Source organism: Chelonia mydas, chromosome 25 (genome assembly GCF_015237465.2).
Source record: "Chelonia mydas isolate rCheMyd1 chromosome 25, rCheMyd1.pri.v2, whole genome shotgun sequence".
Taxonomy (NCBI): Eukaryota; Metazoa; Chordata; order Testudines; family Cheloniidae; genus Chelonia; species Chelonia mydas.
In genome coordinates, this window is record NC_057858.1 from 6898511 (window position 1) to 6914049 (window position 15539).

At 50.1% G+C, this 15539-nt stretch overlaps 1 protein-coding gene across 4 annotated transcripts in view; it reads left to right on the forward strand.

Moving 5' to 3' along the window:
• The first annotated feature begins 477 nt into the window (after nucleotides 1-477).
• The window catches only part of MLLT1 (MLLT1 super elongation complex subunit), a 60371-nt gene continuing 45309 nt past the window's right edge, over nucleotides 478-15539 (forward strand). For 3 of the 4 annotated variants that reach the window (XM_037885684.2, XM_037885683.2, XM_037885685.2), the window contains exons 1-2: nucleotides 480-615; nucleotides 6088-6268. In XM_037885684.2, coding sequence (XP_037741612.1) covers nucleotides 604-615; nucleotides 6088-6268 — 193 coding nt within the window. In that variant the 5' untranslated portion in view covers nucleotides 480-603. Of the gene's footprint in view, nucleotides 616-6087; nucleotides 6269-15539 lie in introns of all 4 variants that reach the window. The other variant, XM_037885682.2, reaches the window with a different exon arrangement.

The window sequence follows — 15539 nt, forward strand, 5'->3', positions numbered from 1 at the left end:
CCCCGCGGGGCTGGGCTGGGAGCCAGGGCCCGGCAGGTCGCCCAGGAGCCGTGGCCCGCGGGGCGGGGCAGCATTGTGCACTGGGGGCAGCGCCCCGGGGCTGGCGTGGGGCACTTCTGGGAGTCCGGCGCCCAGCCGCTGGGCGGGACCCCTTTCTGTGGGTGGCCCCCAGGGCCGCGGGTGGACAGCGCGGGCCGGGCCGGGCCGGGCCCGCGGAAGCGGGGGGGGTGGGGACTCGGCTCAGCCCCCGCCCCGACAGCGGGCCCAGCCCCCTCAGCTCCACGCTGCCGCCTGACCCCGGCAATGCGCCGGCTGGCCACGCCCCCACCCGCCTCCCATTGGCCGCAGCGCCGGCCAGTCAGCTGGCGGCAGAGGGGGGCTCGCGGCTCCCGACGGATGCCCCGCCTCCTGGCTGTGGGCTGAGCTCCCATTGGCGGCGGAGGCTGCCCGTCCGGGCGCGTCTAGTTCCGGTTCCGTGGGGCGGGCTGAGGGGGGGGAGGGAGAGGCAGGGACTGTGCCTGTGAGTGACACACAATGAGGCGAGGGGCCGCGGCGGGGCCGTGAGGGGCCGGGACCGAGCGGGGGGAAGCAGCGGGCCCAGCCATGGACAATCAGGTGAGGAGGAGGAAGTCCGGCCTCCCACACACGGGGAGAGGCCAGGGGTGATAGGCCCCTCGCCCCCTCAGCGGCATGGGGGAGGGGCAGCAGCGGGACTGTTGCTCCCCCTCCCCTCCGAGTCATAATTTGGGGGAGGGGCAGCAGCGGGGCTGTTGCCCCCCCCGTCCCCTCAGAGTCGTAGGGGGGGGAGGGGCGGCAGCGGGGCTGTTGCTCCCGCCCCCCCCCATCCCCTCAGAGTCGTATGGGGGGGGGAGGGGCAGCAGCGGGGCTGTTGCTCCCGCCCCCCCCATCCCCTCAGAGTCGTATGGGGGGGGGTGGGGCAGCAGCGGGGCTGTTGCTCCCGCCCCCCCCCATCCCCTCAGAGTCGTATGGGGGGGGGAGGGGCAGCAGCGGGGCTGTTGCTCCCGCCCCCCCCATCCCCTCAGAGTCGTATGGGGGGGGGAGGGGCAGCAGCGGGGCTGTTGCTCCCGCCCCCCCCCGTCCCCTCAGAGTCGTATGGGGGGGGAGGGGCAGCAGCGGGGCTGTTGCTCCCGCCCCCCCCGTCCCCCCAGAGTCGTATGGGGGGGAGGGGCAGCAGGGGGGCTCTTACCGCTCTTATCCAGCTCTTAATTTGTTCTAGGGCTTGCCAGGGCTCAGCCCTGGCACTTCTCAGCTTGGCAGTTCAGAGCCCCAGCACCTCTGGGCTTGCCGCATCAGTTATGAATGTAAAAAAAAAATACTTAAGGCCTGGCACCTCTTTCAGTACAAATTAAGCCCTGCTTGCCCCCTCAGAGGCATAAAGAGAAGGGCGGCAGCAGAGCTGTTGCCCCCCCTACCCGCTCAGAGCCATAATGGGGGGGGGGGGTATTGCCTGCTCCAGAGGAGTAATGAGAGGAGCGGTAGTAGGGCTGTTGCCACCCTCCTTCCCCTACCCAGTGGTGTAATGGGGGGGCAGGAGTGACACAGTGCTCTTGATCCCCCCCCCCCCCCCCGTGGCGTAATGGGAGTGAGGGACAGTAGCCCTCCCATCCCCTCAGAGTTATAATGGGGGCGCAGCAGTGGGGCTGTTGCCATCCTGCCTCCACAGAAGGATAAGGGGGCAGGAACACGGTGGGGCTGTTTCCCCCGTTCAAAGGCATAAGGGGGCAGAAAAGGCCAGTGGGGTTATTGTCTCCTCCTGTCCCCTCAGAGGCGTAATGGTTGGGGCAGGGGCAACAGCAGGGCTATTGTGTTCCCTTGCTCTCTCAGGCATAATTGGGAAGAGGGGAAGTAGTGGGGCTGTTGCCCCTCTGCCCCCTCAGAGACATGAGGGAGAGAGGGGCGATGATACAGCTGGCCTGTAGCCAGCTCACAACCTACCCAGACATGGGAAGGGGGTATGATGGGTAGCAACAGGCCTGTTGCTCCCTCACTCAGACATGAGGGAAGAAGGACAGTATCAGTAGCAGGGCTCTGTATACTGCCCCCTCCCACAATGAGTGAGCAGAGCAACTGCATCTGCAGGGGCATTGTCTTCTCTAGGCATTAGTTTGGGGGAGGATTAGTGTCAGCATTAAGGTTCTTGCCCTGCAACTATCCTTCACTCAGCTCTGCTTGAGGGGAAGTCATGTCAGCAGTAGTGCTATTGCCCCTTGTCAGACGTGGGGGAAGAGGTAGTGTTATCAACAGGGCTATTGCTGGCCCTGGTCATGGGGGGAGACCCTGCATTCTCAGAACAGAGTTTATTTCAGATCATCTTTCTTATTTCAGATCATCATTTTTTCCGTCTTTTTCCGTGTGTCCGTGTATGTATTTTGACATATCATATCCGCACAAGTTCAGGCTTATGAAGTCATACGGGAGGCTCAGTTAGTGCTTGATTGATAATCCAAAAGGAAGAGAGAATAGGTAGAGTTGGTGACTTTGAAAACAATTGATACATCAAAAGAAAATTAGAGGGAAGGGTTGAAGACTTTAGTAAATTATTGTAGAGTATGTTCATCCCCACCATCACCAGTTGAACAGGGTTTTTGTTTCCTCAGGGCATGAGAGAAATCTCTTACTCCATAATTTCAAATGGGGCAAATTCAAATATTTTAGGTTCTATTTGGATTTCCTTTCAGCTATTAACTGGACCTGAAGAGAATGGTGCTTCGAGTGGGAACTATTCGCAGTTCTTTTCTGTATTTAATTTTCCCCTCATCCATATAGTTTTAGCTGAGAACTGTACGGGACTTAGTCACTGAAACTGAGGAACCTCCATGGGGTAATAGCCATTTATACTTCTCTGAAGAGTAGAGTGTGTTTGATGCAGTAGCAAAATTTAAGGTGTAGTTGAAGCTACAGAATAAAATGAATCTGTTGAAAAGAATTCCTGTTTGAATATTATGGGAAATATCCCAGATAAACTTGCTTTCAAGAGGTTTCCCCCATGGATGTCAGAATTTAGGTAGACTACACAATGGTGCATCACAATGTACTAGGTTCCTGTGTGTTGATTAAAACTCAGTTTACCTTTTTCCTTGGACCTTCAGGATTTTTAAGCCTAAAGAAAGGGAAGCATTTGTTAGGAAACAGAAATATTTGACAACAGAGCACCATTATCTGTAATATTGAGGTGCAGCCCATGGAAATGACAGGTCCCAACGTGCAGAAGAAGAAAATGACCTAGCAAGATATATTTAAGAGGAAGGTGACTCAAGAGAGAGACTTCTGTAGAATGGATTAAGCAGTTAATTAGAAGAGCTGGTACCTGGGTTTTATGGTTGATGCATGAACTGCTGATCTCTGAAAGTATTTGATGGTGCAGGTGATAGCTTGGAAGAAAAATTTTAAAATCTTTTTGCCTTAGAGAAACAATTTTGAAGGTGGGTTTTGTGATTGAGGTACTAGACTGGGACTCAGGAGATCAGAGTTAAATTCCTGGCTCTGCTGTAGATTTCCTGTGTGATCTTCAGCAAGTAGCTTAGGCCAAGATTTCAGAAAGCAGTCTGATTTTTGGCTGCTCTAATTAAGACTCCTTAAAGGGTCTAGATCGGGGTGATGAAACTTACTGACCATACGAGCCGCATACGACAGTCTTCAGAAGTTCGAGAGCCAGGGCACACCTGTCAAAGCTCGGGGCTACAGCTCCATGGGAGGCATCTGTCAGGGCTTCAGCCCAGCTCCTGCTGAAGCCCTGGCAGGTGCACCCTGCAGGGGTGAAGCCCCAAGACTCCCCTCCCTTCTGGGCAGAAGCCCTAGCCCCACCACTCCACTGCAAGGCAGAGGTCTTAAGGCACCCCTCCTCCCCCCCCCCAGCCTGGTAGGTGGAGAATGCGGGGGAGCATGGGGGGCTCTGCGAGCCGCACTTTAACGATAAAAGAGCTGCATGTGGCTCATGAGCCACAGTTTGGCCACCCCTGGTCTAGATTATCAGAAATTGCTAAATAAACACCTTCTGAAAACCAAGCCCATCCAAGTGTGTCAAGTTTGGACACTCAAAATCACTATTATACTCTCAGATCACCATTTCACATATGGAGAAAATACTTTTTTCAACTATTATCTGTCTAGACCAGTGTTTCCCAAACTTGGGACGCCGATTGTTCAGGGAAAGCCCCTGGCGGGCCGGGCCGGTTTGTTTACCTGCCGTGTCCGCAGGTTCGGCCGATCATGGCTCCCACTGGCCGTGGTTTGCCACTGCAGGCCAATGCGGGCTGCAGGAAGCGGCATGGGCTGAGGGACATGCCGGCCGCTGCTTCCCGCAGCCCCCATTGGCTTGGAGCAGCAAATGGCGGCCAGTGGGAGCTGCGATCGGCTGTGGCAGGTAAACAAACCGGCCCGGCCCGCCAGGCACTTTCCCTGAGCAAGCAGCCTCCCAAGTTTGGGAAACAACTGGTCTAGACTAAGCATTTCAGGGAAGGGACTCTTACTAAGTATAAAGAAAAGGAGTACTTGTGGTACCTTAGAGATTAACAAATTTATTTGAGCATAAGCTTTCATGAGCTACAGCTCAAGTGCTCGTTTCTTTTTGCGGATACAGATTAACACGGCTGCTACTCTGAAACCTGTTACTATGTGTAGGTCCTATGCCTAACACAGTGGGTACCTTGATCTCATTTGGGGCCCCTGCATGCAGCTGTAATACAAATAATAATGTTCCCCTTAAAAATGCCCATCTGAGACCTGACTAGGTTACACATGCAATTTATAAGTGAAATCAAATCCCTTATTCCTCATAAATCTTAGTTGAGTGGGAATCTGAACCAAGCACTGCCAACCTTCATGTGGGTTTGAACTTCTACTTGGTTAATCTGATCATTTTATTAAATTTAGTGTAAGATGGTCTTGGCAACTACTTCAGTTTGTATAGGGCACATACTTCAAACTAGAGTTGTACATACATGGCACATATTCTCAGGTGGGTCTCTGGCTCTTCAAATCTCTCCTGAAACCTTTTGGTGTGCTTTAGTTTTTTTGAAATTAATACTTGCCTTCCCTCTCCTACATCCACCTACCTCCTTCCACTGTCTCCGAGATGTAAATTGTCTACAGTAAAGTATACATCTTAATTTAATTTCAGCTGTTTCTTATACTCTGTGTAGTGGGCTTTTTGTTCCTTGTATGGGGCACAATACCCATTTTTTTCTAGTGTTATGTGTTTAACATTATTTAGACTAGACTTCAGAAACTTTAATCGGGGCTAGGTCCCTATAGTGCTTGGTGTTTTACAAATACATACAAAAACACAGTTCCTGCCCTTAAAGAGTCTTGTGATCCTTTCTTTGAAAGAGGTTACATAAATTATTTGGTAAACACACAGAACATCATAGTTACATTTTTTTTTGTAAATTACACAATTCTTCTACTAGCAAACACACAATAGTGTATTGTCTGTATAAGTCCATGTAAGCATAGGCCATGTAAATCAACTAATGTATGAAACTTATAATGCAACTAAATTCTAGTTCCTATGAAAATGCATGATACTTGTGTCCTGGAAGTTTACTAACTCAAGTGCTGTGACAAAGCAGTACTGTAAGATTTTTTTTTTTTTTTTTGGTGGGCTTTCATAATGGTCTAACCCAGTGAGCAAATGCCTAATACTCTTTTTAAGATTATTTTACTATCTGCAAATGCTGTAAACTATTTGAATCTGAGAATCCAGTTGTTCTGCTTTGTCTTCCTGAATGATAAAGACGGTGGAGTCAGAACTTAGCTTACAGCTTAGTTGATGTATCTGTCTTCTATAGCTGTATTGACTCTGCAGAGTAAGGTGTGACTCAGGCACACACAATAGATTTATGATGTTAGAAACCATTTTCACAGTCACTTTTCTGACTGACCACAGTTTAGTTTTAAAGAATCGCCATGATCTTCTGTGGCAACTTAGTTTCATTGTGGTAAACACTTGATTTGATTCTTGTCCTTCTGATACTTAGTATCTTCTGTCTGTAGATCTCAAAGCTCTGTAAAACAATGTCATCTGGCCTGTATTGACTAGTGTCCCACATCTCTCTCCCTTTCCAGTGCACAGTGCAAGTGAAGCTGGAGCTGGGGCACCGAGCCCAACTCCGGAAAAAGCCCACCACCGAAGGGTTTACTCATGACTGGATGGTATTTGTCCGTGGCCCAGAACAATGCGACATCCAGCACTTTGTGGAGAAGGTGGTCTTTCGGCTACATGAGAGCTTCCCTAAACCCAAACGTGGTGAGCGTGCATGTTAACTAGCATTCGGTCTCCTTTCTCTGGGGGATAGTCATGCAGTCTGGGTCTGGCATTGCACTGTTGTTTCTGTGAAACATTTTCTTAAGGAGGAACAAAACACACACTGCATACACTTGAGTCTTGAGGTTTGCCACTTTTGTTTGAGGAAGATTAGAGAGAATGTGACCTTTCCTCTAATGAAAGGGTCAAAGGTGAAATGCTTCCTCCCTCTTTTTTTTTGTTACTGAAGTAATATTATTTTGCGTGTTTTCAGAGCACTTAATGCCAAGAGAATGGGGACAAATGACTATCATGTTACATGGGGGGAAGTGCCATTGGTGGCTATGCAGCTGTCTTAAGGGCATATACTTGTCATGGTTATCTGTGAGACTCTCATGCTGTGAAAAGCAACTTGAAAGGAAACTTGAAAAGCAACTTGGTAGTTCTGTCTTAAACCTGTGCAGGTAATACATATAATGATTATGTCTGCCACAAGGTGGTGGCAATAAAATTGATGTCTGATAGGAAATTGGACTGCTGAACTAGAAACAAATTTATAGAAAGACTTGAATAAAAGTTGCAGTTTATGCTGGTTGACAAGGATCCCAGCACAGCAATTACCTTATAACAAACATCTTTATGACTATTCATCTTTGCTAACCAGATTACTGTGTCACCCAGCACTAAAAATGATAGTTTGTTTCCCCCTTCTTGATTCACACTTACCTTAAGGTTCACCATGATGCCAACCTGTTTTTCACCAAAGAGGGGTTGGAATAGAGGGATTTTGCAGTCCATCAGTGCTATTCCTAGATTGGCCTGAAGGGTTGTTGCAAATGACGCTTTCCCTAACCTGAAGCAAGAGATTGCTGACATGGGCTGGGCTTCGCTTCACTGCACTGCTAACAAGTTATTTTAACAACTAAAATATTGTAGAAACAGTTTTTAATAAAATAAAAAAGGCGGCCTGCAAATAATCTAAAAATCTGAAATCATTTCATGGTAGGATTTTAATGTAAAAGCAGAGTTAAAATCAAGTCAATTGACCCTTATTTCAAACCGGCTTTTTTGTTGTTGGGAATGCAGAGAATTGTTGAGGTACATCTCTTGGCACCCTTACTATGGAGTAAGAGTGTGAAAGTGGGGAAATTAACTTCTGTGGTGTTAGATTTGAGGAAATTGCCATTTCCTAATCAAGCTATTAATTTAAAATTCTTTGAGTGTTGGTCCCTATATGTATTCCATATGTGGGTGCACGTGTGGCGTGCACCTGAGTTTGGAAGTGTTCCTTAGCAGTGTCCTTTGACCCGAACGTGCGTAGTGTATCCCCTCCTGCTTGCAGCTGAAGGTATACTAGGTTGTGCGGGTTGATGTCTCTCCAGTTCCCTCTTACTGCTGCATTGCCTGAGTCGGAACCTTTGTTCCTTTGTGCTCTTAGTTTTTGCAAAAAAAGTTACTTCTGTCCATTTGTTGTAGATTGTAGTTTTAGAGTAGATAATTTAGTTTGTGATGTTTTTTCCCTGTTTGGGGAATGTCGTGTCATATTCCCCCCCACCCCCCGACGATGCCCTGGATTCTGGGTTTTAAAAACTCTCTCTCTTGCCCTCGCCCATTCTCTGTGATTGACAAGCACCAGCGATGCCTTTGTTGCCTTGGCGAGGCTCGCATTGTGGCTTGCTGCTCCATTTTTAAGTCCTTCCTGCGCCAAACCTGGGAAGCTCGGAAGCTCAGGAGCTCCGCCTCCATAAGTTCCTAATGCAGTAAGCTATGCGACCACGTGCACTCTCTGATCCAGGACCATCAGACCCCCTGTACAGTGGCCGTCAGCCAGAGGTGAGTGATCTTACGAGCACCTCACAAGCCCCAGGTCTGGTGATACTGAAGACAAACAAACTCTAACATGAGACTCTCTCATGGGCACAAAGAGCTGCAGACTGCTCCCAAGTGCAGCTTTTCCTACCTGAGCTGGGCCAGGTTGGATGAGATGTCACGCATGAATCCTGCTGGACCAGCACACAGGCTTCCCTGGATGGAGGGTAAAGCTCAGTGCAAACAGGATTCAGTGATGGCCCTGGTACCCATGTGTCTGGAGTGCTCACTGGCATGTGCAACACCTATCCTGCCATTGTCCTCATGGCTCCTGGAGAAGCTGGCCCTGCAGATGCCACCAGGGCCCTTTGGTATCTCCATGGACACACCAAGGACTCCTGGCCGCTTGGAGCCTCTCTTGTCAGCAGCAGAGCTGATGCTCCCATACCCGCCATTTCCTCTCCTCTCTGGACCCTCGCTTGCCAGAGATGTCCCCACTCCAGAAGACGAACCTCTTCTGCTGTTGCCGGACAGACCCCTGCCATGCTGCGGCCCTCCTGTGTCACCGATTCCCCCACTGCCAGAACTATCCTTGGAGTCGGAAGAGTTTTCGGAGCCAGAACCCTCGTTCTCCCCGATGTCATGCTGTAGTTCAGACTTGTATCCCTACCAGTGTATGATCCAGCAGCAAAGGTCTGGTACCATAACCTACTGCATCTGCGGGACCCTTCCCCTTGGCTGTACCGGGCACCCTCACACCCCTAGCGCCGACAGCATGCACCCTCCCAGGCATCCTATCGTGCCTCCCCTGCTCTTCCACCAGCACCGCTGAGTTCTGAGAAAGAGGCAGACATTGAACTGGAACTGTCTGCTCTGCTGGTCCCAACGGCTGCTTGCTCTTCCCCGGATGAAGTGGTTATTTCCCTCTCGCTTTCTCTGCCAGACAACAACTGGTAATATCAGGGTAGCAGCAGACCTGGGGATTCCCTTGGAGGAGATTCAGGACAAACATCATCAACTTCTGGACATTCTCCAACCTCGGGCCCTCTAGTTTGGCACTACCTATTGATGAGACCATCTTTCAACCAGTGTGGGCAATGTGGCAGGCCCTTGCCTCCTGTGCCCCCACACCGAAACGGGCAGGGAGGAGGTATTTTGTACCTGCTAAGGGATTTTTTTTCCCATCCACCCCCCAGCTCTTGTCGTCCACACAGCAGCAGAGCACGCATGCCAGCACCCACAGAAGTCGACCCTTCCAGACCAGGCAGCAAAACACACGAAAAGTATATTCTTCAGCAACACTGCAGTTCCGGATTGCAAACTATCAGGCTGTGGTGGCCACGTACGATTTTAATAACTATGTAAGGCTAGTAGAGTTCCGGGACAAGCTGCCATCACACTAACAGCAGCAGTTTCAGTCGCGGGTAGACAGGGTGCCTAGTGACCACAGTGGGCCTATAGGCAGCTGTGGATGCAGCTGATAAGTCTTCTCGCTCTCTCACAACTGGGGTTGTCATGCAATGACATTCGTGGGTCCAGTCATCCGGCTTGCCCAGGGAGGTCCAAAATACAATCGAGGACCTCCCCTTTGATGAAAACAGATTGTTACACGACAGAATGGATGAATCCCGTTATTCGTTACGGTCCCTTGGTGTGTATGTGTGTTCTGGTGCCATGATGCAGACAACAGAGGCAGCAGTTCTGTCTGTGCCCCCACACTTCCTACTCAGCCTACTACCAGCGTCCTCAGGAGGCCCCACATAGGTGGCACCACTCTCAACAACCTCGATTCCCTGCCTCTTCCACAACTGCCTCTGCCACAACCGCCTCCTCGACCTTCTCCCACCAGCAGTCAAAAGCTCAGTTTTGACATGCCGATCGACACCTAAGAACCTCCCCTGACGCCACCCATGGTGCTCCATGTCGTCTTTGGGGGTCGTCTTGCTCTATTTGCATGCAATTGGGGCAAGATCAACATGGACATTTAGGTACTGGAGATCATCCACTATGGATACGCCATAGAATTTCTCTCATCTCCCCTCCGCCCCCCAGCATCATCTCACTTCCCTCCTCCAGGGAGCCATAGAGCATGTCCCACCTCACTACATGGGATGAGGCTCCTACTCACCATACTTCCTCATCCCAAAGAAGGGCAGAAGGTACCGTCCCATTCTCGATCTTCGGGTGCTGTACACCTTTATCAGAAAGTCCAGACTGTTCACCCAGCCCACTGCAAATTTCTCCGTTTTTGGGTAGGACACAACCACTACAATTCCGCGTCTTTTCGGCATAGTGACGGCTCCGTGAGTCTTCACGAAGGTCTTCACTGTGGCAGCAGCACAAATGCATCACCTTGGCTATTTGGTATACCCCTACCAAGACTGACACGACAGTCCGACGTTGTCTCTCTCTCCGTGAACATATGGCAGCCTGCACCTATGTGACGCCACACATGTCTGCACATGCATTGCCTCCAGATATGGCTCCTCTCTATCTGTGAACCATATTGTTCCCCAGATTGTGCTGACCTCTCTTGCTTGGTGGACCGATCCTTCCGAGGTCATGGTCGGTACCCCCTTCATCCCTCCCACCCCACAGGCCACCATCACAACAGACGCTCCTCTCGTGGGTTGGGGAGCCCATCTAAACCATCACACAGCCCAGGGAGTGTGAATACTATGGGAAGCCAGGATGCATGTAAACATACTAGAACTGTGAGCAGTCTATTTTGCATGCCAGGCATTTCTTCCTTTCATCCAGTCCCACCACGTTCAGTTGTTCTCCAACAACAGTGCAGCAGTTGTGTCCACCAACAAGTAGGGCAGCGCCAAGGCTCCCTCCCTCTCCCTCCCTCCAACTCCATCCACCTTTGGAACTGGTGCATCAAGCACCGTATGAGGCTCCAAGCCATGTACATCCCAGGCATCCAGAATTCACTAGCCAACATGCTCAGCAGGACTCTCTACCTCAACCATGAGTGGGAGCTGCGCGACGCCACACTCTGGTACCTCTTCGACAAACGGAGCACCCTTCGGTGGGACCTCTTTGCCACTTACAAGAACCAAAAGCTCCCCCTTTATTGTTCTAGGGGAGTAATAGGAGAGGACTCGCAGGGTGACGCTATCCTCCTCCCCTGGACAGGTGACCTCTGCTATGCCTCCTCCCACGAGTGATACGCAAGAACCCTGGGACTGGGTCACTGTGGTATTCGTAGCCCTGTTCTGGCCCTGTCAGTTCTGATGCATGGACCTCCTCAGACTCTCCACCCACACACCGCTCTGCTTCCGAGCCCTCCTGGATCTCCTCACACAAGACTGGGGCCGGATCTGGCCCCCCAATCTGGGCCCTCTTCACCTCATGGCCTGGTGATTGGATGAGGCTCGAGGGTAGATAGGGCATGCTGCAGCCCAGTGCGACACGTTTTTAACCAGAGCAGAGGGCATCCACCATGGCCTGCTACCGGGCTGAATGGAGATGCTTCACATCATGGGCTCACCACAGTCCCCACCACTGAATGCAATATCTATACCTATCATCCTCGACTACCTTCTCAATCTCAAAACGTCGGCAGTGCTCAGTGCCTTTCCTCCTCCCATGGATGGCACCGCTCTGTTTACACCCCCAACCACCATCTGTTTCATGAAGGGTTTACTTAATTTAATACCTTCCTGCCAGTAGTCAAACCCACACCCCCATGGGACCTTAACCTTGTTCTCTCTACTCTACGTTGAGTGCTGGCAACGTGCTCCCTCTCTCACCTCTCTCTTGGTAGCCATTTCCTCAATTAGATCAGTCAGTGAACTGGTGGCTAGGATGGCACACCGCTCTTACACTGTATTCCACAAGGACAAAGTGTCCTTACGATTACACCCTAAATTTCTCCAGGAAAGTTTTTGGAAAGGGTAGGGGACAATTTCCTGGTGCAAGTGCTGGTGGAACCAACTAGGGGCAGAGCTCTTCTTGACCTGCTGCTCACAAACCGGGAAGAATTAGTAGGGGAAGCTAAAGTGGATGGGAACCTGGGAGGCAGTGACCATGAGATGGTCGAGTTCAGGATCCTGACACAGGGAAGAAAGGAGAGCAGCAGAATACGGATCCTGGACTTCAGAAAAGCAGACTGTGACTCCCTCAGGGAACTGATGGGCAGGATCCCCTGGGAGAATAACATGAGGGGGAAAGGAGTCCAGGAGAGCTGGCTGTATTTTAAAGAATCCTTATTGAGGTTACAGGGACAAACCACCCCGATGTGTAGAAAGAATAACAAATATGGCAGGCGACCAGCTTGGCTTCACAGTGAAATCCTTGCTGATCTTAAACACAAAAAAGAAGCTTACAAGAAGTGGAAGATTGGACAAATGACCAGGGAAGAGCATAAAAATATTGCTCGGGGATGCAGGAGTGAAATCAGGAAGGCCAAATCACACCTGGAGTTGCAGCTAGCAAGAGATGTTAAGAGTAACAAGAAGGGTTTCTTCAGGTATGTTAACAACAAGAAGAAAGTCAAGGAACGTGTGGGCCCCTTACTGAATGAGGGAGGCAACCTAGTGAGAGAGGATGTGGAAAAAGCTAATGTACTCAATGCTTTTTTTTGCCTCTGTCTTCACGAACAAGGTCAGTTCCCAGACTACTGCACTGGGCAGCACAGCATGGGGAGGAGGTGACTAGCCCTCTGTGGAGAAAGAAATGGTTCGGGACTATTTAGAAAAGCTGGATGAGCACAAGTCCATGGGGCCGGATGCGCTGCATCCGAGAGTGCTAAAGGAGTTGGCGGATGTGATTGCAGAGCCATTGGCCATTATCTTTGAAAACTCATGGCGATCGGGGGAAGTCCCGGACGACTGGAAAAAGGCTAATGTAGTGCCCATCTTTAAAAAAGGGAAGAAGGAGGATCCGGGAAACTACAGGTCAGTCAGCCTCACCTCAGTCCCTGGAAAAATCATGGAGCAGGTCCTCAAGGAATCAATTCTGAAGCACTTAGAGGAGAGGAAAGTGATCAGGAACAGTCAGCATGGATTCAGCAAGGGCAACTCATGCCTGACTAATCTAATTGCCTTCTGTGACGAGATAACTGGCTCTGTGGATGAGGGGAAAGCAGTGGACGTGTTGTTCCTTGACTTTAGCAAAGCTTTTGACACGGTCTCCCACAGTATTGTTGCCAGCAAGTTAAAGAAGTATGGGCTGGATGAATGGACTGTAAGGTGGATAGAAAGTTGGCTAGATTGTTGGGCTCAACGGGTAGTGATCAATGGCTCCATGTCTAGTTGGCAGCCGGTATCAAATGGAGTGTCCCAAGGGTTGGTCCTTGGGCCGGTTTTGTTCAATATCTTCATAAATGATCTGGAGGATGGTGTGGATTGCAGTAAGTTTGCAGATGACACTAAACTGGGAGGAGAGGTAGATACGCTGGAGGGTAGGGATAGGATACAGAGGGCCCTAGACAAATGAGAGGATTGGGCCAAAAGAAATCTGATGAGGTTCAACAAGGACAAGTGCAGAGTCCTGCACTTAGGACGGAATAATCCCATGCACCGCTACAGACTAGGGACCGAATTGCTCGGCAGCAGTTCTGCAGAAAAGGACCTAGGGGTTACAGTGGATGAGAAGTTGGATATGAGTCAACAGTGTGCCGTTGTTGCCAAGAAGGCCAATGGCATTTTGAGATGTATATGTAGGGGCATTGCCAGCAGATCGAGGGACGTGATCATTCCCCTCTATTCGACATTGGTGAGGCCTCATCTGGAGTACTGTGTCCAGTTTTGGGCCCTACACTACAAGAAGGATGTGGAAAAATTGGAAAACGTCCAGCGGAGGGCAACAAAAATGATTAGGGGACTGGAACACATGACTTATGAGGAGAGGCTGAGGGAACTGGGATTGTTTAGTCTGTGGAAGAGAAGAATGAGGGGGGATTTGATAGCTGCTTTCAACTACCTGAAAGGGGGTTCCAAAGAGGATGGATCTAGACTGTTCTCAGTGGTAGCAGATGACAGAACAAGGAGTAATGGTCTCAAGTTGCAGTGGGGGAGGTTTAGGTTGGATATTAGGAAAAACTTTTTCACTAGGAGGGTGGTGAAACACTGGAATGCGTTACCTAGGGAGGTGGTAGAATCTCCTTCCTTAGAGGTTTTTAAGGTCAGGCTTGACAAAGCCCTGGCTGGGATGTTTTAGTTGGGGATTGGTCCTGCTTTGAGCAGGGGGTTGGACTAGATGACCTCCTGAGGTCCCTTCCAACCCTGATATTCTTTGATTCTCCCAAAAGTAGTGTCAGAGTTCCACCTACATCGGTGCTTCCTCCAACCTGTTTTCTTCCCCAAACCACACGCCTCCTATGCAGACAGGGTCCTGCATTCCCTTGATGTCTGCTGTGCACTGGCATTCTGCCTCCACAGAACTCGCTCCTTTTGCACATTGCCAAAACTATTTCTGGCCATTGTGACTGATCCAAGGGCCAAGCGCTCTCCTCCCAGTGAATCTCCAAAGGGGTCTCGGTGCATCCACACGTGCTGCACGCAATCCAGTGTACCCACTGCCTGATGGAGTCACAGCACGCTCTACACGAGCACAAGTGCTCCTAGATACAGCAAAGACCATGTGGAAAACTCCTGCCACCATTTTGGCAACTTGTAAATGGGCAATAACATACTATCTCCCTGCGCTCGAGACTCAGAATTTTTGTTTACCCATCCCCACCTAATTCCCTGGTGCTGAATGCCATAAATGAGCAGGGTAGACAACATTACTCTAGGTCTACTCTTTATGACAAGGACCAGAAAAGGTCCTTTTTGAATGGAAGGCCTACTCATCTGCAACCCTCCAATTTTGAATTGCAATTCATGTAGTCATACCTGGCCATGATTGCCTGATAGTTTGCAACAAGTTTGCATCCTTTATTGAGCGTCTTCCAGAGGAGCATAGAGAGTGCTTCCAGGCTGTCTTAAGGAGGGTCTTTTATTAGGCAGAACCTCTCTCCAAGCATCTTTGGATGCTGGAGACACTGCTGCTAGATGCATCTCCACAGCAGTTGTCATGTGCAGGGCATTGTGGCTCCGGTTGCCAGGATTTCTGAGAGGTTCAGAATATAGTTGAGGCCCTCCTGTTTGATGGTCAGAAACAGATTTAATTGGGGATTGGTCCTGCTTTGAGCAGGGGGTTGGACTAGATGACCTCCTGAGGTCCCTTCCAACCCTGATATTCTATGATTCTATGATTCTTTTCAGGAGCTACGAACGCATCCCTGCACACCCGAAGGACTCCAGGGCTACATTGAGGTCTTTCAGTATATACAGTCCTGGTAAATGTCCTCTTATTTGTAGATCTCAAACTGCCCAGAGATTGCACCCAGTACAGTTCTCTGATTTTTACAGAACCACCGAACACACTAGGAAAAGAGATTCCCACCCTCCTTCAGCTCCTACCTAGTTATCATTGAAAGAACAATTTTCACAGGTTGATTGAGAGCTCAACT